The sequence below is a fragment of the Mesocricetus auratus genome, unplaced genomic scaffold (genome assembly GCF_017639785.1).
Source record: "Mesocricetus auratus isolate SY011 unplaced genomic scaffold, BCM_Maur_2.0 Super-Scaffold_100020, whole genome shotgun sequence".
Lineage (NCBI taxonomy): Eukaryota > Metazoa > Chordata > Mammalia > Rodentia > Cricetidae > Mesocricetus > Mesocricetus auratus.
Window position 1 is genome coordinate 36,549,507 of NW_024429201.1, and position 22,223 is coordinate 36,571,729.

The following is a 22,223-nucleotide window of genomic DNA, read 5'->3' on the forward strand; positions in this document are numbered from 1 at the left end:
AAGATAGAAAAGTACCTAAGTTGGACCCAACAACTGACCTATGGGATGATGTAAAAATCAAGTCTTCTGCACAGCAAAGGGAAACATCACCAAAGTGAAGAGACAGCTGCAGAATGGTAAAAAAAAATGTTTTCAACTGAATATCAAATAGGAGATTAATATCTTAGCACCTATAAAGAGCTCTAAAAATAAAGTCCAAAAACTTCATCCAGTCAGCCAATGGTCTAATGAACTGATTAGACATTTCTCCAGAAAAATACAAGTGGTCAAGAAATATTTCAAAGTGTTCAAAGCCCTCAGCCGTCACAGGAATGCCAATCAATGCTACTTGCTGTGGTCTCACCTGGTAAGCATGGCTATAGTCAAGAAAGCAGTCTCCTCTTGAGACGTCTGCAGTTTCTTTTGTGAGAAATATCAAACCACGTGCTGTTGCTGAGATGGCTGTCCTGAGTCATGTCTGTAACCCCACATTCAGGAAGCACCCGCAAGGGGACCATCATTCCAGACCAGCCTAAAGTTCACTTCCAAACCCTATCTCAGAACACAAATAAACAAAAACACTTTATTATTGAGTTTATTTACAGATTTCCTCATCCTATTGAGCTTTAGTTGATAATTAAAAGGTAATATTAGGGTTTATGAATGTTTTCTAAGTTTTTTCTCCCCCCTCAGAAAAAGGATGATCTTTGTATCATTGTCTCACTGGAAAGATAAACATAAGTTGCAACTGGGTCACAAATCAGAAAGCCCCGTTGAAACCTCAGTTCTGTAGCTTTCATGTCTGAGTATTCAGCAAGGAACAGAGCCCTCACTTATGAGATGATGTGAGTTTTGTGGTGCTAGGAATTGTCTATGTAAAGCACTGATCAGAGTGTGGCAGAGGGTAGGTTCGCTGAGGTCAGCGGGGTAAACTACTAGTTGGGCTCAGTTTATTTTTTACTTAAAAGCTGTTTTAGGGGCTGGCCGACAGCTCAGTCAGTAAGTGCTTGTTTGTTGCACAAACTAGAACCTGAGTTCTGTCCTCAGTCCGACATAAAAGGCTAAGCAGAACAGGAGCATGAACGCAGCTGCAGTCCTGGGAGTCAAGACAAGAGGATGCTGCGACTTGCTGGTCAACCAGTCAAGCCAAGTCAGTGAGCTTCAGGCCAGTGAGAAACCGTGTGAGGTAGCGAGCTCTAAGGAAGACACCCAACATTGTCCTCTGGCTACCACATGCACACGTGTGTGTGCACACACCCACATACACACAACAGATTTTATTTTATACGTTCATAATGTATTCTGCTGACACCTGATTGTTAACTGCACCATGACTGTGATGGGGCATAGTAGTTAGGGTGGTTTAAATCTGTGCCAAGTTTATATTTATTTTGTAGACAGTATTGATCACTTTAAGACCAAGTTGGACACCTTGAGATGAAGGAAGAATCATGGTTAGATCTTACAGCACATGAGACCAGGTCAGAAGACTGAGTGATATCCCCATTCTGTGACTGTCCTATGGTGTGATGTGGTCGGTCCCTCAGGTCTTCATCTCGTGTCTGCATTTGTGCAACAGAATAATCGCCACCCTCTTCCTAGCCCAAGGGGTAATTTGCTGAGAAAGGGGAAGTGTAAGATTAATGAAAATTGTTGCTTGTGGTTCTTTTGTGGTTGCCCATTCCTCCTACGAAAGGCTGCTGCTTCCACAGTCACCGACTTTTTCCTGAATTTTTGGCTTACAGTATTAGGACTAAAATACTTTTCAGGAAATCACAGGACAGACTGCATCTTAGACTATTTGTGATACCCGATTTTGATTGCCAATTTGACTGGATTAAGAATGTCTAGTTTTGTGAAGCACACAGCAGGATGTGTCCTTGATGGTTTCCAGAGGTGGTTCCACCATGAGGCCTCTGTCAGATCTATAATACAGTAGCATCACCTACCATCTCAGGCTCTTGCAATCTTTTTCTTTCTTGTTCACATAGGTTTCTGAGCTTTTAAGGGAAGAGTTTGATAAAGAAAACTTACTGAGGGCTTAGTGTTCCAAAGTCTCTCATGCTTTTAACACTTTCCAGCTGTGGGTCTCTATGATAGTTCTGCTGCACAAGAATTTTGAAGACAATTGGGAGATGCACTTATCTATGAGTATAAGCAATATGTGATTTGAAGTCATTTTACTACTATGTTCCTTTAGCAGCAGAATAATAGTAGTAGGTTTTCCCAAAGGCTCCATGACCTATCTAGTATCAGGTTCTTGATCACTTTCATAGTGTCATGGAGTGGGCCTTAAATCTAATTTTAAAGAAAAAATGATTGGTTATGTCCATAACATTTATACATTTGTGTAACATGTGTATATTAATGTAATAGAGGCACACATGTTTACATGTATTTATATATATATAATGTATGTAGCATACCTATGTAACACTTGTGTCACTATTACACTAATGCACATATAGTGTGTATGTGCACTCGTACGCGCGTGCGCGCGAGCGCGCACACACACACACACACACACACACACACAAAGGCTTTCCACATGGATTTTCACAGGGCCTCTAGTGTTACTTGCTCTTTCCCACATCCCCTCACTTTCCATGCCTTCCCATCTCCCTCTCAAATAATCCTATTTTCGTTTCCCCCTTATGTCTGTATAATACTGTGCTCTATTTCCCCTTCCTTAGAAGATTCTCTCCCACCCCTGGTCAGTTACTTCCTAACTTCTGTGGTCATTCTTACTGGAACACACATATCAAAATCTGAAAAGCTGACATCCACATATAAGAGAAAACATGCAATATTTGTCATTTTGGGTGTGGGGTTCCCTCACTCCTAATAATTGGTTCTAGTTCCATCCATTTACATTCAGATTTCATAGTTGATTTTTCTTAACAGATGGATAATATTCTATTGTAAAATACACTACATTTCTATTAGCTATTCATCAGTTAATGGACATCTAGGCTGTTTCCAATTTCTGGTTATTACAAATAGAGGAGGAATGAACATGGTTTGAGCAAGTATCTGTGTAGTCAGATGTACAGTCTGTTGGGTGTGTAGTTGTGTAGTTGGATCTTGAGGTAGATCTATTTCCAGCTTCCTGAGAAATCACCACACTGATTTCCATGGTGACCTTACCAACTTGCGTTCCCACCAGCAATGAGTAAGTGTGCCCTTCCCTCCATCCTCGCCAGCATGGCTGTCATTTGTTTTGTTGATCTTGACCATTCTGACTGGGATAAGATGAAATCTCAGGGGAGTTTTACTTTCATTTCCCTGAAGAATGAGGGTAGTTACCATTACTAAGTGCTTCTCACATATTTGTGTGTCATCCCATGGCAGGGAGGACTATTGGATCTATGCCAAGAGGCCTGTCTCATCACAAGGTGATGGAGTTGGGCTCAGAGCCTGGCTTCTGAATACATATCCCCCCAAAAAAGAAACAAATGCCCATAATGCACTAAGTACCCTGTAAGAGTGTGAGCCAGAGTCATGGGAAGGATGTGATCCAGTAGGAAAGACAGACATCTTGACAGAGAATCATGGTGTTTCTATAGGTACTGAAGGCTGTAAGAGTGTGAACCAGAGTCATGGGAAGGATGTGATCCAATAGGAAAGGCAGACATCTTGACAGAGAATCGTGGTGTTTCTGTAGGCACTGAAGGCAGTGAACTGATGTCCACAGAAGAGCACAGGCAGCCCATGAAGAAGGTGGGGAGTGTGAAGTGCATCCCTGCAGAGGCCATACGGAAGGGAAGGACACTGGGAGCAAGCAGGGTCATGCAGACCCTGCGGGGCTTTTACATACATCTCCTGTAGAGGTCTCCAGTACCTAGACAGTGGGAGAAACAGACGGGAGAGAAAACAGAAAAAGTCTGGAAAGAGCCAGGGGCCCTGAGCAAGGGATGGGCAATTTCTGTGCCACGGAAACATAGGAAGGAATAAGGCTGAGGGTGTGAAAGACAGGATCAGGATGGGCAGGGCTTGGCTAGAGGGAGTGGTTGTGGGCGCCTGGTTCTTCCTCCACAGAGGCTATTCTGAAGCTACCTCCTTCCCATAGCTATGAGCAGAAGAATTGGTGGGGACTTGCTTCTTACTTGACTTCCTCTCTGCAGAGCTGAGTGGCCAGCAGAGGGGGGCACTGAGAGTTATTACCTGGCCATTGGTAGCAGCACACTCTGTTACCACACATCTGTCTTCTCTGGCTCCCTCACCGTGTGCACGTGTGCATGCCTGTGTGTGTGCAGAGGCAGAACACAAGAGTAAACATAAGCCCCACATTTCAGAAGAGAAGAACCTTGTACAGTCTTAAATTATTGCACACTGTGGAGGGGAAAGTAGCGTCTAGGAGAAAATCTTCAGAACAGAAGTTTGAGGTGTTGCATGCTGTTCAGAACAGCTGGCTTCCTGGGTTTCCAATGAGAATGTTTGGCACTGTGTCACTTACGTGTTCTTGCCTTAGGCTCACTCTTCAGGGTCAGTTTCCTGGGGCACAGATAGGAAGCCTGTCTTTTTTCTCAGACTAAGGACCAACACTGAGCATTCCCCATGGGGCTACCAGACTCAGTGGAGTTCCCAGGGTTGGTGGTTATGTTTTCTGTCCCAGTGATGAAAAAGTCCAGTAACTTGTCTGATTTTCTACTTTGGTAAACCCCTCATTGAAAAACCCTGTTCTCTATTACAAATTATACCTGCCTATCACATGGCAGCAAGGAGGATAGAGGAAGCCAAGTGTGGTGAGTCATGCCTGAATCTCAACACCCAGGCTGAGGAAGGAGGGTTGCTGGGAATATAAGGTCAGCCTGGGCTATGTGGTAAGAAGCTGTCTCACAACAAAATGAAAACATGAGAAGCACAACATTCTGTCTTTAGAAATCAATTTCTAATTTTAAAAGCTACAAAAGTAGCTTGAATTCAAAGTATAATTCCATAATTTCAAGGCATTTGTTATTTATTCCAAATAAGCAGCCTGGACTTTTGCTAATATAAGATGTTTTGGTTTAATATGACTTGATCATGAAGAACTTACTGCACTAATAGCTTGGACTTTTGTGTTCATTCTCCTTTCATTCCAGGTGCTGGTCTCAGTGTCAGTGACAATGAATCTGGCCAAGGCAGCCAGGAGGGAGGGACCTTGACTGACTCCCAGATTGTAGAACTCAGGAGGATACCCATCGCGGACACCCACCTCTGAGAGCCTCACTAGCACTACCATTAGAAAGAGGATAACTTTCCTATTTGCTTTGGCTTTTGTACTAAACTCTGTAAGCATCTACAGGCGTGTAGTAGTCATGTGTCACACTGAATGACTAACACCGAAGTGGCCATTATGGTTGGAATATACATTGCTTAGCATTTGTGCAACTTAAGAATTGATAAAAGATCAGATCATTCCTGTAAGTTACAAGGATGCACATAGTCCAAAAATATTAGTTGTTTTTTAATCATCCTAACTTGTCAAACACTGTTTAATGAAAATAATAATCAATAAAACCAATAGAATCCAGTTGGTATCATCCAGGATCATTATTTATGAATACATGTGCATGAACAAAAAGACAGAGTGTGTATCTAGATAATGTCAGACACCTTTCTCTCCTAGTAGTGATTGAAAGGGATCCGAAGTCCACACTTCTCTCAATCTAGATGATTTTGAGCCCTGAAAAACGTAATGCTTAGTCTGTGAAGAATTCTTGTCCTGTATGTGAACAGGACACCGAGGTTGCAATGGTCTTTTTCATCAGCAACATGGATTTCTTCTCTCAACAAGCTTACAGTTCTGAACACTTTCCAGAATGAATGTTCTGTCCCCAGTTAAAAATAACTCCACCACACTCGTTCACAAAGCTGAGAGGAGGTTCATTCGAACAGTACAGTTTGTTTTGGAGAAAATCTTCTTGGTTTGTGATCTTTAGTCTTTCTTTGTCTTGGAATGAGAAATCAGGAAATCTCTCCCAGAACACTGGTGTAGTCAAGATGATTTCATTACTGTGTTTCCAGAAGACATGCTGGAAACAGAACAAAGTTGCTCTGAGGAATGCTTTGTGACCTTTGTTTTTGGAGTTCTTACATATTTCTTAAGAAAACTAAGCATCATCCCAAAACGCATGTGACATTATTTTAAAATTTTAAGACACTTTCTTCTGTTAATGATTTCCCCTGAAGCTCTAATTACAGCACCACAGTGCTCCTCCTGGGTGCCAAGTACGGTGTATGTGACATGAAATCTGTGTGGCATTATTTATCTTAACTGTCTGCAGGTCTTAGCACAACTACAGAAAGATGAGCTGGGTCTGAGGAAGGATAAGAGCGCTGCTCTCCTGTTCCCCAGCCTCACAGAATCCTAGAGACAGTCAGACACAGCAGGGACTCTAGTCCCACAGTAAGTGTCTTTCAAAGCAAAAAACCATCTGGCTTCCCCTCAGGGCCATCTTTGACTGGCTCCTGTGCCCTACAGATTTCTCCTTTTTGTTTTAGACTATGGCCTACCTCATTTTGAAGTACAAGCCTCTTGGCACCCTCGCAGCGGCTCACTTCTAATAGCACATTTTGTCAGGGTTAACTCAAAAGGGAGATATCCTCAGGGCTGAGCCTATCACAGTGTACTCAAGGGGTCATCAGTTGGGTCTCTTGAGTCTTTATTCTGATTAGTTAGATCAACCTGTTGAAAAGGCAAGGGCCTAAAGACACAAATTAAGGTTATTACTATAAAGGAACCCAACAGGGTGGAGATTGCCTTATCCAGGAGTCATACCCGGTTTCTCACACCTCCATTGTGCACAGTAGAAGGCGTCTATCCCACCACATTTGGATATGTCCATTGCTGTTCGAGTGCTCCCCAGGAATATGTAAAAGTCAGTGTCCCTTAAGACTCCCCTGTTGGGAACATGTGAGCAGCCTGGGAATTAGGGGTCCAGTACACGGGGCAGGTGATACCCCTACAACTCTCCCCATTCAGACCATCCTTGATGAAGAGGGGTCCAATCTCCCATGTCACACGATCCTCGGACCAGATTACAGTGGTCAAGGAAGAGTATGGACCATCAGGTCTGGGGGATTGCCTCATCCAGGGTGCTGTTGAGGACATTGACGACATCGATCACCATCCACGTCATCTTTTGGAGACGATGAGGGTTCTTCTGGGTGGTCACTGGAGCAGTCAACATCAGCAGCAGGAGTGGTCAGGAAGAAGGACATTATCTAATTTTTAAAGAATACAATAGCTTCTCAAGGGTCCAAGGCCCTTGGATATGGTTAGGTATTATTGCATTGGTCCTCTTATTTCGGAAGGCAAGCCTTGACCGTCATTGTTGCTACCTTTCCTTGTTGGTCAATCTGTTCTTGGTCATCCTCCTGCATTGTGGAAGCAGGCAGGAATTTTAGATTCCTGGCCAGAAGCCAGATGGGTGCTTCCTCCCCTATGGGGAAGACACATCCAAATCCTCTTCCCATTTTAATTAATGGGTCTGGGCCCTTCCATTGGGATGGTAGGGGGTCTTTCTATTTGACCTTAACTTGGGGTTTGAGGTTTAGGTGGCCCCAGTGTTTTTGGAACTTAGATTCAGTTGTTGTTCCCTTAGAGAAATTCAAAATATTAATAGTAAATAAAGCCATTCCTAGTTGTAACTGGGGGCTGATTCCCCTTTTTTGTTTTTAAAATTGTTCTTTAAGGCACTGAAGGTTTCTTTCTACAATTTCTTGCCTGAGGGTTGTAAGGGATTCCTGTAGTATGTGTTATATGCCATATATTGAAAATTTCTGCCATGGAATTACTAGCAAAACAAGGACCATTATCAGTCTTAACCTGTGTTCTAATCCTAGTGTTGTGAAACATTGGAGGAAATGTGCTTGAGCATGTTTGGGTTTTTTGTTTGTTTGTTTTGTTTTGTTTTCTGAGGTCTCAGAGTGGCAGCTTGTACTGAACACTCTGTTGGACCCAATCTATAAACTCTGGCAAAGGCTCTTTGGGCTTCTTCTTCACCCCAGCTATGGGGGACTCAGTAGGCCCAACATCCGGTTTAGCCCAGGCGTTCAACCCAGCCTGCCTTGCCTGATCCCGATACAGCCTAGGGATCCCTGCTTGCTGAACCCCAGTAGAGTAACCATCTCCCATTCCCAATAGCATAGCATGGGTAATAGGGATAGCAAGGTTAGCTTGTCTATTTGCCTCAGCTCATACCCTACAATCCTCCTTATAAAAGGCACACCATTTGGTAAACTGAGAACTAGGGAGGACTGTGTTAGCCTCATCTAGCCAGTCCTTGGGGACACAAGGATGGTAGGCGATGTCTTGCAGCAGGGTCTCTGCCCAAGGGGAATTAGGGCCATCTTCCACCATAGCCTTGTGGAGCTCTTTAAGATCCTTGGCCTCACAAGCATACCAGTCTAGAGGCCTGCCTGACCCAGGGCCAAGTTTACCAAGTAGGCTTGGGGGCCCAGGTTGCATCCTCCCATCCCTCCTTGATTGGGTAGGCCTCCACATAAACTGGGCCCCTAGGTCTCGACCTGCCGTTGTCCAGTCAATCATAGGGGTCCTGGTCCTACAGATTTTTCCTGAGAGTGATACAGGCAGACTCAACCTCCTCATTCCTGGGCGTGTGAGGCAGGGGTCTGGAGTGGTTTGGCCCATTCTTCCTCTACTTCATCTTTGGTGGACCTCTCTGGTCCTTCTCCTTCTCCCTTCTTACTGGAAATAGAATTACCCATACTAAGGGCCTCACTTACCCTGAGAGACCACTTGGTCTCAGCTGAAATTTAGGTCCTTCATGTCCCAGGTTTGGGTGCCCGATGCAGAGACTTACCCCAAGCACTGAAGGCTGAGCTAGGTCCGAGGAAGGTTAAGTGCACTGATCCCCATTCCCCAGCCTCCTAGAATCCTGAGTCTAGTCAAGCAGGAGCTCATTTATTGTTCCACAGTAAGTAAGCATCTTTCAAAGTGAAAGACTGAAGAACAGGGAAACAGTCAGCCAATGGTTTTAAAAGTCAGTGCCTCACACACCTAGGCACCCTAGCCTTTGCCTAGTGAGCACAAGCTGCTCATGCAGTGATCTCATGTGGTTCTATCTAGGCAACCAATCATCTTTTTTTTGTAAACAACTCAGGACTCATCCATCTGATTTCCCTCAGTGCCATCTTTGACTGGCTCGTGTGCCCGACAACTGTCCTTTGTTTTCTTTTCTTGTTATATTTTATTATGGTTTTAATAAAATGTGCTAGTACATCACAGCATGGAATTTGCCTAATGACCTGTCCAAAGTAAATAATTCAGTAGCATTGATGACATTCACAATGTAATTTTAATGTTGCGCAACCATCACTTCTTTTTCCAAAATATCTGTGCCACGTTAAACCACATGTGATCCCCATCTCTCTCAGTTTCTTTCCTAAACTCTAGACAGCTAGAGTTTCCATAGCAATGCCTCTGTAACAAGCTTTCTTGTTGGACTATCTTTGGACCACCAGCCCACAAATAATGACCCAGAAACTTATTATTAATTATGAAAACTTGGCCTTATATTAAGCTTTTTTTCCAACTAGTTGTTGTAACGTAACTCATATGTATCTTCACCATATATAACTTAACACACACACACATATATATACATATATATATATATATATATATATATATATGTTTTTCAAGATAAGGTTTCTCTATTGCTTTGGAGCCTGTTCTGGAACATGCTTTATAGGCTAGGCTGGCCTTGAACTCAGAGATCCACCTGCATCTGCCTCCCAAGGTGGGGGTTAAAGGTGTGTGCCACCACTGCCCAGCAACTGATATATATATATATATTTAATCTATGTCCTGCCATGTGGCTCAGTTACCTTTCTTAGTACACCACATCCAACTTGCTCCGAGTCTGATGGAGAAATCGCATGCCTATGTTCCTCCTCCTCTTCCTGTCTCTCCCAGGAAATCCCGCCTATTCTCTCCTGCCTAGTTGTTGGACATTCAGCTTTCTATTACATCAATACAGCAATACATCTTCACACAGTGGACAAATGCTCCGCAACACTGGGGTTTGAGATTTAACCACCAGCACCCATATATTAAAGTCTTTTGAAATTCCGTACTTTAGAATATTAAAATGAAGTCTTTTCCTAATTTGGATGCAAGTGAAGAGGGGGATAAAATGTGGCATGAGATGGTGATGCACAGGGGGGTCCTTACACAGCAAGAGACAGAGAGGAAAGCCTCCCTCCCTTAAACACCTCGGATGCTCTCACGTTGAGTGTGCTATCAAGGTGATTCAATACTTAGCACTTTTCATACCTCTCATTTCTGACCACAGTTTCTGAAATACACCAGGGATAAACTTCAGGAATGTCACTCCCAAAGCATTTCACTGTGTGCTTACACTTGAGAGTCTCCTTGAATTTGGCCCTAATGACTCTAGGCACTTCTGTGTGAGGGTAGCTTTCAGATAAAAAAGTGTTGTTGGCCTTCATAGAGTGGGTGGCTGCCAGAGTAGGTGCCCCCTAGACAGCCTGACCTGGAACACTCAAGGGACCTCCATGTCTTCTATTTTAACTGCTGTGGGCATAGACCCCATCTTGTCAAGCTTCCCCAGCAAAATAAAACAAAACAACAAAAACAAGATAGATGAAGAACCTCATTGCCCAAGAGTTGTGCAGAAAGAAGGGCTCAGGTGACCAAGGCTAGGATCCTTCCACACCTTGAATTTCTTACAGTTTTTCTATGATCAATGGAATAAAGTCCAGTTCCGATGAGTGATATCCTCACTCATAAACTTAATTGTACATTTACCATATTCACACTCGATTTTTCTTACCTAAATTGTATCCCATAAAACTCCGTACAATAGTTTATATAAACAAACCTACTTTAATGAAAATTTAGAAAATCCTGGATGCCATAAGCTGTCACACACAATAGTTAGCACATACATGCCAATGAATGAAAATTTTCTATGCCCCAGGGGACTTATTCAAATAGCCTTGACAAGTTAGTCAACTTAATTAGGAATTTATTAAACTCTCTCTCCACTTGCAAAGTGGAATCGCTTTATATATAAACACAGAGTTCATCTACACATCACGGGTATCCTGATATTTCCATAGCTTCACAGCAGTAATTGTGCTGTAATGTACACGGTAGTGTGGCTATTACTTCAGATATTGATTTGAATTCTCCTGAATAGAGGCTGCACACAATATTTCCCATTCCTATTAGGGACTTGCAAGGATCCCAGTCTCACAACTAGACCACAAAAATTGTTGTTGTTTCTCATTTTTATTTGTTATCATATATGAATTGTACATACATGATACAGTCATGCTTGTGTATAATGCATTCTGGTTATATTCACCCCATTGTCCACTCTTGTACTCTCACTTATCCTCTTAGTGACTGTTCTGACAGACATGAGTGACATCTTAGTTGGCCTTTCACTGGTAAATAGTGACTTTAAACATTTTCCATCCATGTTGACCATTTGTCTGTCTTCTTTATAGAAATATTTATTTAAACTCAAAGTCCCTTTTTAATTATGTTATTGGGATTTGTATATCTTTTGTTTGTTTGTTTGGTTTGGTTTTTCAAGACAGGGTTTCACTTTGTAACAGGTTTGGCTGTCTTGGAACTCCCTCTGTAGACCAGGGTGGCCTGAAACTCACAGAGACTGGCTGCCTCTGCCTCACAAGTACTGTGATTAAAGGTGTGTGCCGCCACCTCCCAACTTGTGTATCTGTTTATTTATTTCTCTTGAATTGTAGAGATCTTCTATACCTTAGAGATTAACCTCATCGAATAAGTGGCTTGCAAGTATTTCTCCCATTCTCTAGGTTGCCTTTTCTTACTTCATTATCAAGTGAACTAAACCAACCACAAAAGGATAAATACTGCATGATTCCATTTGTGTGAGGCATCTAAAATAGCCAATCTAGTATAAGGCTGGGATGGTGGTTGCGGAGGCTATTGGGGGAGACATGGGGACTTGTGAATCAGTGGGCATGAGGTTTCAATAAAATAGGATGAAAAACCTTCAGCAATTTTCAGTTTATGCTTAAAATAAGCAGCAATAGATTTTATGCCTAAAATTTATTAATAAGTTAGCTTCCACAATAAAATACATTTTTTGGAGCTGATAGGCCATCTGACTGCTATTCCGGGAAATCTAAGTCTTGTTTTAATTTCCAATCCCATATGGAACTCTGACTGTGTCTCTCAGAACCTCCTACTGAGAAACCTCACCAGGCTGAAGGCTCCTTAGAAGTGGAAAGTAGGTCTTAGTTGTTCTGGACGTTTACTTCGCTTGCAGCTGTAGAGACGGAAGCACAAGATAGAGCAGCAGCATCGGTTTTCTCTCTCCTAGTTGTCGTTGGCAGCACCGTGTAGTAGATCCCATCACGGCAGACAGGCACGTGAAAGACAGATCACCTGGTGAGACAGGAAACCAGCCTACTCTAAAACAGCTTGCTTTTAACATCATTTACTGAGACACAGCATTAATCCCTTCTGGGGCAGCCCTCACATCACCTAACTGCCTTCCACTAGGTGCCGCCTCTTAAAGACTTTACCATACTGAGGACCATGCCTCCACGTTGGCAAACCACAACCAAACAAAGGTTCCTACACAAGCTTAAAACTGGAATTGTTTCCTAAGACTTATGTGGAGAGAGAATGCCAAGCCAAGGGTAAAAGGACAGCAAGCATCATTTGCCCTTCATATCTCTTCACTGTGACATAACCTGTTGTCACCCGTAGGGAAAATCACGTGTGCACAACCATCCTATTCATGTCCCACATCAAGAGGCCCTAAAGGGGTGCATTTGTTGTCTATGTTTGATCCATGATGCCTCTGCCCACAAAACATCACACTCCACATAGATAACATGAAATTTTTAATCAGTGAATCCAGATAGTGTACACAACTCATGAGTGAATAATTCTCATGTCCATGATCAAGCAACACTCTGTTGAATGGTGTTCTCATGTCCATGATCAAGCAATGGTCTGTTGCACAGTGTTCTTGTGTTCATGATCAAGCAGGGCTGTATTACACGGTGTTAAGAGCAAGCTGCTCTTTCTCATCAAGACCTTTGCGTGTCCCGCTGCATTTGATTTGTCAAAACAATCTAAAATATTATCATCCAGAAGTCATGACTTCTTGCCAGTCACCAAGATAAAGACTAATAGGGAAGTAGACCTTCCTTTTGGCAAAGGACAAATATTTGGAAAAGCACCTAATTTTTTAAAGTTATTTTAAAGTCAGAAAAAAATGAATAAAATTCTAACAATCACAGATGATGGTTGTAGACTCTACCACTTGTCAGCTACTTGAACTAAAGGTTGATTTAAATAAACTCTATTCATCCCTTGTTGTTCCTCTTTCTTGAAAGTAAAGATTGGTTTATTTATTTAGTTTCCTGTCCATGGGTATTTTCCCTGCACTTGTATTTGTGTTTTGTGTGCATACAATTCCCACAGGGGCCAGGAACAGGCTTTAGATACTTGAACCTGAATTACCGATGGATTTTAGCTACCATTTGGATGCTGTGAACCAAACTCAGTTCCTCTGCAAGAAGAACAAGTGCTGAGACATTTCTCCAGCCCCTTGTTCCTCTTTCCCATTTGTCACGTCCGTTGTCTTTGCTGTAAGCTACTTTCAGGGAAAGAAGACGTGTGTGGTACTATCAGAGCTCCCTCAACAGACTGTTCACAGACTGAAAAACAAAAAGGGAGAACTTGGGATCTTTGCTTCTTCCTTTATTCTTTCTCATTTTCTCTTCTTTATACATCATTTTAACAAATCAGAAAACTCATATAGTTTTTAAGATTTTTAAATACATACGAACGTGTGCATTCCTGTGTGTGTGGCGATGTGTGTTTCTGTGTGTGTGTAAGTGCTGCCTGGGTGTGGATGCTGGTGAACAGATGATGTGTAGAATCCCTTGGAGACAGAGCTACAGACAGCACTAAGCAGCTCAAAGTCGGGGTTGGTACCACTTTGGAAGAGCAGGAAGCCATCTCTCCAGTCCTCAAATCATAGTTACACATATCCTTCACGCTGTGTGGAAAATTCAGACTCTCTGTTTGAATTTTCAACAAATATAAAGATCAAATTGTCATTCATTAGCGATCCTGTATGAAGCACCTTTCTGTCTACAGAATGAAGGGTGCTATATTAGGCGTGGCAAGACACTTGGTCTTTGTAAGGTGGCTTGAGCAGGAAGAAGGAAACAGCATAATTCACAAGTCCAGTTCCTGAACACGAGTTACCCCAGCTTGCTGTCCTTGAAAGGTCAGAGCAGAAGACAGGTCTTTACGGTGCCAGGACAGGTTGCACGGCACTTTGTGACTGACAGCTGTTAATCTCCAGTACTTTGGGAACACTGACCTGTTTCAGAATGACCTGGTCCATTCTATTTGGGGTTGTTCTTGGCAGTCTCTGGTGATGGGTTCAGTCCCAAAGCAAAGGCCTCTTGCAATTTTTGACATCATAAATGTGGATTGTAATATAAGCTTGATTGTACTAAGGTGAAGGGCATCTGCCTGCATGTTAGGAGAAAGAAATAGCAAGGAAATTAAGATGACTGCTGCTCTGCCATTTGCTCCTAAACCCCCGGTGATCACTGCCTGTCTGTGTAGCTGGTGTTAGCTCATGTGCACACTACAGACTACTATCTTAGTTATTGTTCTGCAGCTGTAAAGAGACACCATGACCAAGGCTTATAATGAAAGCATTTAGTTGGAGGCTTCCTTATAGTTTTCAAGGATTAGTCCATGATCATCATGGAGGGAAGCAGACAGGCATGACACTAGAGCAGTAGCTGAGAGCTTTACATCCTGGTCCTCAGGCAGCAGTCAGACAGACAGACAGACAGACAGACAGACAGGCAGACTGGGCCTAGCATAGACTATGAAAAGCTCAAAGTCCACCCCCAATGACACACCTCCCACAAGGCCACATTTCCTAATCCTCCCCAAATGGTTCCACTAACTAGGGCCAAGCACTCAGACACATGAGCCTCTGGGGTCATTGTCATTCAAGTCACCACAATTACTGTCCAGACAGGAGGAAGGGCAGTTTCAGTCACAATAAAATAACCAGCGTTTGTTCGATAGTGTAGCAACTCTGAAAGTTTTGTATTCTACAACTCTTTAACATGGAGATAGCGACAAAATGTGGGGATGGTCACTAGAATAAAGGCATTGGACTGCCTATCACACTAATGTGTCTGCACAGGGTGGAGCCCTCTGTCAGATATCCGGCACCTTGTAAGAATCCTCCCCTCTGCGTCAGCCCCAGCCCCATGCACACACGTATGTAGCAGGCTCTTGGGAGAGTAAAGACACAGCTGCATGCTTTGCTCAGAACTTTAATAAAACAGAAAACCAGGGGCTGAGAAGGTGGCTCAGTGGGTAAGGTACTGCCACACAGCACGAGGAACTGAGTTTGGATTCTAAGAAATCACATAAAACAGACAAGCCTGTAATCCAAACATTGTGTGTGTGTTGGGGTGGGACAGAGACAGGAATATGGGGCAGAGAGGGATGGGAGCTTGCCAGTTTAGCCAATCAGAAAGATGTTTTCTGAGAGAATCTGTTTCAAAAATCATGGTGGTGAGAGATAGAGGAAGATATCTGCACTGACTGGTTTTGTGTCAACTTGACACACACCAGAGTCATCAGAGAGGAAGGCACCTCAGTTGACGAATGCCTCTATGAGATCCAGCTGTAAGGCATTTTCTCATTTATTGGTCCACAGGGGAGGGCCCAGTCCACTGTGGGCGCAGCCATCCCTGGGCTGCTGATCCTGAGTTCTGTAAGAAAGCAGGCTGAGCAAGACGAGTGAAGCAAGCCAGTAAGCAGCACCCTCGGTGACTTCTGCATCAGCTCCTGCCTCAAGGTCCCTGCCATCTTTGAATTCCTGTCCTGACTCCCTTCAGTGATGAACAGTAATGCTGAAGTGTAAGCCAAATAACTATCTCCACTACAACTTGCTTTTGGGTCATGGTGTTTCATCAAAGCAATAGAAACTCTAAGACGGCATCAAACACTGAACTCTGGTCTCTGTTGGTGCAGACATCAGGACACATGACACACCTGCACGTAACACACACACACACACACATACACACACACACACACACACACACACACATGCACGCAAGCACGCACACACGCACACATGAATACACACACGATTTTTAAATAAAAATAAAACTAGTTTTTTTAAAGGGAGCAAAGAACTGCACCTTCTTCTGGTAGTTTTGGTGTACATCTCTACTACTCTACTACCTTTGACCTGGAAATACTTGATAAATTTTCCTTATACTCTCCCCTCCCAGGTTCTGACTATGGGATAGTTAACTACAGGTTACACATTAAATACCAGAATCTTAGGATACCATTTGGTACCCAGGTCTGTTCCTCTTTAAGAGGGTGGAGAATAGTCAGTGTGCTTCGGTCTTCTAGACTTCCCAGCAGTCATGTAAGCATGTGCAAGCAAAGACTCGGTAGCGAGACTCTCCACTTTTATGGCAAAGGCAGAGAGCAGCTTCTTTTTCTGCACATAGGTGAATGGCTTTGGTATAAGGCAATAAGAAGGACGGGCTGGCCTCCTTGGTTTTGCTTCAGCTCAATGGAATTCAGATATTCCTTCTCAAAGTCTCTCTCCCCACCTCTTCCTCGATTTCCCTCTCTTTCCCCACTACCCCTCCTGTTCCCTCCTCCTTTCCCACCTCCATCTCTTTCCTGGGGCTGGAAGTGTGGTTCGGTTGGTAGAGCACTTGCTTAGCACACCTAAAGGCCTGGGTTTGATTCCCAGCATAAACCAGTCATGATGGAACACATCTGTAATTCCAGCACTCAGGAGGAGATGAGAAATTTAAGGTCATCCTTGTCTCCATAGTGAGTTGGAGACCAGCCATCTTTTTTTAAAAAAAGTTGTTAGGGATTAACAGCCAAACAACCATTCAGTTTCCTTTGAAATTTAGATCAGTGGGCAATGCCTGCTGCTAACTAGGAAGTCCTATAAAAGAAATTACTTCCCTGGATATAAACAAAGGAACTTATCCAAATAAATATGACCACTCATGAACTCTACAACTACAGAAAAAATGTAGTTCATAAAATAGACCTTTATGCATCTGATAGCCACAAAGGCTGTCTACTCAGTGGACGTTTTATTTTTCAGTTAGAGGAATATGCAGGGTCTAACAAGCATTGGATGAGCATCAGGCCTGGTGGCTCCCACATGAGATACCATTGCCAGAAGACAGGGTCTGGAATACTACTTCAGGTTTAAGGCCAGCCTGTGCTACAGGGTGAGCCTATCTTGAAGGATGAGGGCAGAGGAAGAAGGAGAGAGAGAGTGGGAAACAGTGGGGGGGGGCGTGTAGAGAGGGATAGGAAGGGATTTGAACAAGCTTCAAAAACAAAATAAACATGGACTTCTTCAGTACTATAAATACTTAGGTAAGGAGACAAGGAGCTTGGACAAAATACTAAAACAGGTGACAAAATTAGAACAGAATAGAATTACTAAGAGGTTGAAATATTCGTGGTACTATCGTAGAATAGCATCTACCAAGTTCACTGGGAGGTTTTATCAAGAGTCTAACTGGTCTGGTCACTGAGTAGTTACTCCCTTTGCCTGCACTCACGGATTTTCCAAATCCCACTAAACTTAGCATGCCATGAATATATATGTACAAATTCAAATGCACACTACATTTTTTTTCTTGGTTTCTGAGTGCCAAACTGTGATCATGTGGCCCCATCCAAAGTTTAGTGAATTTTGGACTTTGCTTAATAAGTACCTCTACAATACAAGGCCATATTTTTAGAATGTAAAGATTCCTTCATTTTGCAGAGATTATACTGTTTCACCAGTTTTCATCTGCTTACAAAACACCAGTCACATGATTTTGACGGTAATCAATCAAATATCAACCACAGTTGAGAAATCTCGTAAGGTTTCAAGGCTTTTCTCCTCAGTGTTTAGTGCTGGTGTCCATGCTCCTCCCAAGCATGCTTGCAGGAAGTAGAAAAATGCAATTGCAACGGAATACACTCCATGTGTTTTGCCAGCTCAGCTCTTTTTTTCCTTTTTTATTATTTATTTTAAAATTTAAATATAGATTAGAAAAAAGGTTGCTTCACAAGTCAGTTCCAGGTCCCTCTCCGTTTCCCTTCCCTCCTCCCGTGCCCTCCCCCCAACCCCCCCATATCCCTCATTTCCCCAGGGAGGGTGAGGCCCTCCATGGGGGTGTCCATAGTCTGTCATTTCATCCAGGGCAGGGCCTAGACCCTCCCCCAAGAATTCAGGGTGAGAGTGTACCTCACATTGTTGGATGGGAGTCCACAGTCCATTTGCATACCCAGGATAAATACTGATCTGCTGCCCAAGGCTCAATAGATTACCTAGGCCTCCTCACTGACACCCCCACTCAGGGATCTTGATCAGTCCCATGCTGGATTCCCAGGGATCAGCCTGGGATTCAAGAGCTAACCCTTGTCATGTCAGCTGTTTCTGGGGGTTAAACCAGCCCAGCCTTAATCCCTTTGGTCATCAGTCCTCCCTATTACTGGCTTTCTTGAGCTCAGCTCAGTGCTTAGCCTAGGGAGTCTGCCTCTTCTTCCATCAGCCACTGAATGAAGTTTCTGTTTCCCAGACTCTCTCTGGCCATGGGACTGTAGGCTGGCACTCCCCAGATGAAGTTCTAGCCAGAGCCATAGGACAACAAAAGGGGATACAAATTGGGAAGGAAGAGGCCAAACTTTCACTATTTGCAGATGATATGATAGTTTACATAAATGACCCAAAGAACTCTACCAGGGAACTCTTACAGCTGATTAACACCTTCAGCAAAGTGGCAGGCTACAAGATCAACTCAAGAAAATCAGTAGCCCTACTATATACAGATGATAAAAGGGCTGAGAAAGAAATCAAAGAAACATCACCCTTTACAATTGCCACAAGCAACATAAAATACCTTGGGGTAACACTAACCAAACAAGTGAAAGACCTGTATCACAACTTTGAATCTTTAAAGAAAGAAATTAAAGAAGCCCTCAGAAAATGGAAAGATCTCCCATGCTCTTGGATAGGTAGGATCAATGTAGTAAAAATGGCAATCCTTCCAAAAGCAATCTACAGATTCAATGCAATCCCCATTAAAATCCCAGCACAGTTCTTCACAGACCTTGAAAGAACAATAATCAATTTTGTATGGAAAAACAAAAGACCCAGGATAGCCAAAACAACTCTGTTCAACAAGGCAACGTCTGGAGGCATCACCATTCCTGACTTCAAGCTCTATTATAGAGTTATAGTCCTGAAAACAGCTTGGTATTTGCACAAAAATGGACAGGTAGACCAATGGAATCTAATTGAAAACCCTGATATTAACCCACACACATATGAACATCTGATCTTTGCCAGCTCAGCTCTTAATGCCCATCATTTCAGCATCGTCCACTCACTGATCCCAGGGTGCCTGGTCTCTCCTGCTCCCCTACATTGTGTTTATGTGTAGTGTACTTTAGCACCTGAAAAATCTTTAGGTAGATGGATATTTGTCGATTTATTTCACAACTTAGTGGCTCTCTTTCCTTTTTATCTTTCCTCATTCATTATTGTACCTCTTTTACACGAGTAAAAAAGATAATGGCATGCCTTAGTTACAGCTGTCAAAAATAAGCCAGCCTTACTTTTATGTCAGTCAAGGCACATTCAGAGTCATCGTGCTCAGTGCTAAAATTAGCGCATCCACAGATTGTTTCCCAACTCACAAAGCCCCCCAATGCCCAGTGCCATCTGTTTTCTCTTGTCTGCCCACCACTACCCTCTTGTTGAGTAAATTTTTCTTTTTCTACATTCCACTACATTATTTGAGACAGATAGTACTAGATACTCCAATAACCAAAACTCAACTTTCAGTCGCTTCACACAGTCCCTTGTGACTTCCTGCTCTACCGTACTCTCCCAGCACTGTGACTTCCTGCTGCACCTTACTCTGTGAGCACTGTGACTTCCTGCTCTACCTTACTCTCTGAGCACTGTGACTTCCTGCTGTACCTTACTCTCCCAACACTGTGACTTCCTGCTCTACCTTACTCTCTAAGCACTGTGACTTCCTGCTCTACCTTACTCCCTGAGCACTGTGACTTCCTGCTCTACCTTACTCTCTGAGCACTGTGACTTCCTGCTCTACCTTACTCCCTGAGCACTGTGACTTCCTGCTCTACCTTACTCTCTGAGCACTGTGACTTCCTGCTCTACCTTACTCTCTGAGCACTGTGACTTCCTGCTCTACCTTACTCTCCCAGCACTGTCTTCTCCCATTCTGTGCCAGCACCATCCTTGAGGCTCTCAGGATCTTCCTTGCTCTCAAGTGGACTGAGAGACAGTGAATGACGGCAAGCTTTCATACGGCACACTTGGACAGAATTGTTTAACTACTCAGTCACAGGACACTGTCTAAATGCTAGCGGAACTAGGAGATGCAATGAACTGCATGCCCGGTAGATGAACCCCAACTGTCTCTATCACAAGAGACCCCTCCCTCCTTTTTCCTACAATTGTGCTGTGTTAGGTGAGCACCTGAATTCGGGGCATGTTTTTGATGTACTTAACACTCCTTTTAGCATCCCAGATGTTGAGGCATCTGCATTGTTTCTCTGGCATTTCTTTCTTTTTTTATTTTTAAATTTAAATTAGAAACAAGGTTGCCTCACATATCAATACCAGGTCCCTCTCCCTTCCCCCTCCTGACATGCCCTCCCACAACCCTCCCCCCAATATCCCCTCATTTCCCCAGGGAGGGTGAGGCCCTCCATGGGGGTGTCCATAGTCTGTCATTTCATCCAGGGCAGGGCCTAGGCCCTCCCGCAAGAGTCCAGGGTGAGAGTGTACCTCACATTGTTGGATGGGAGTCCACAGTCCATTTGTATACCCGGGATAAATACTGATCTACTACCCAAGGCTCAATAGATTACCTAGGCCTCCTCACTGACACCCCCATTCATGGGGTCTTTATCAGTCACATGCTGGATTCCCAGGCATCAGTCTGGGACTCAAGAGCTAACCCTTGTCATGTCAGCTGTTTCTGTGGGGTTAAACCAGTCCAGTCTTAATGCCTTTGCTCATCAGTCCTCCCTCTCTGTCACTGGATTCTTTGAGTTCAGCTCAGTGTTTAGCTGTGGGAATCTGCCTCTGCTTCCATCAGCCATTGAATGAAGGTTCTGTTTCCCAGACTCTCTGGCCATGGGATTGTAGGCTGGCACTCCCCAGATCTATGTCTAAAATTCATATATGAGAGAGTACATGCCATGTTTGTCTTTTTGTGATTGGATTACCTCACTCAGGATGGTTTCTTCTAGTGCCATCCATTTGCCTGCAAATTTCAGGATTCCATTGTTCTTTTTTTCTGCTGAATAGTACTCCATTGTGTAAATATACCACATTTTCTCTATCGGTTGAGGGGCATCTAGGTTGCTTCCAAGTTCTGGCTATTACAAATAATGCTGCTATGAACATAGTAGAACAGATGTCCTTGTTGTATGAATGGGCATCTTTTGGATATATGTGGCATTTCTTTTAAACACCATTTCCCCAGCTGTTCTCACAAACCTAGTATATCGTGCCCTATTCACTCTTACCACTCTCTTAGGTTCTAGGCAGAAATCAAACAACTCTGTCCCAGTTTCCTTCTTTGTCACTGATAAAGCACCATGACCAAAAGCAACCTTGTGAGGAAAGGGTTTGTTCCATCTTCCACCTGGAGAGAACACTGAGAGGACTCAGGGCTCTGGAGGAAGGAATGGAAGCAGAAGCCATGGAGGAACATTGATTCCTGAACTGCTCCTCACGGCTCGTTCAGCCTATTTTTACATCACCTATGACCACCAGCCTAGGAGTGGCATGACACAATGGGCTGGCCCCTCCCACAAGAATCATTGATAAGGAAACTGCACTATGGGCTTGCCCACAGCATGACCTTGCTGAGGCACTCTCTCAAGTGATGCTCTCTCCTTTCAGGTGACTCCAGCTTGTGCCAAGGGTGCAGGTGGGGAACCTAGACAGCATACAGGTGTCACCATCTGTCATCAGGGGAAACCAAGGCAGAATCTCAGTACAGGAACTGAAGCAGAGACCGTGGAGGGACATGGCTTGCTAGCTTGTTCATAGGCCCATGTTCAGCTCAGCACTGCCCACAGTGTGCTAGACCTTCCTGCTCTAATTAGAAATCAGGAAGATGCC

The 22,223-nt window shown here is 43.5% G+C and overlaps 1 protein-coding gene across 1 annotated transcript in view; it reads left to right on the forward strand.

The window, feature by feature from the left end:
* Adgrv1 (adhesion G protein-coupled receptor V1) overlaps positions 1 to 5,494 on the forward strand; it is a 518,174-nt gene extending 512,680 nt beyond the window's left edge. The window contains exon 89 of the mRNA XM_040729011.1: positions 5,064 to 5,494. Coding sequence (XP_040584945.1) covers positions 5,064 to 5,182 — 119 coding nt within the window. The 3' untranslated portion in view covers positions 5,183 to 5,494. The remainder of the gene's footprint in view (positions 1 to 5,063) is intronic.
* Positions 5,495 to 22,223: the final 16,729 nt, after the last annotated feature.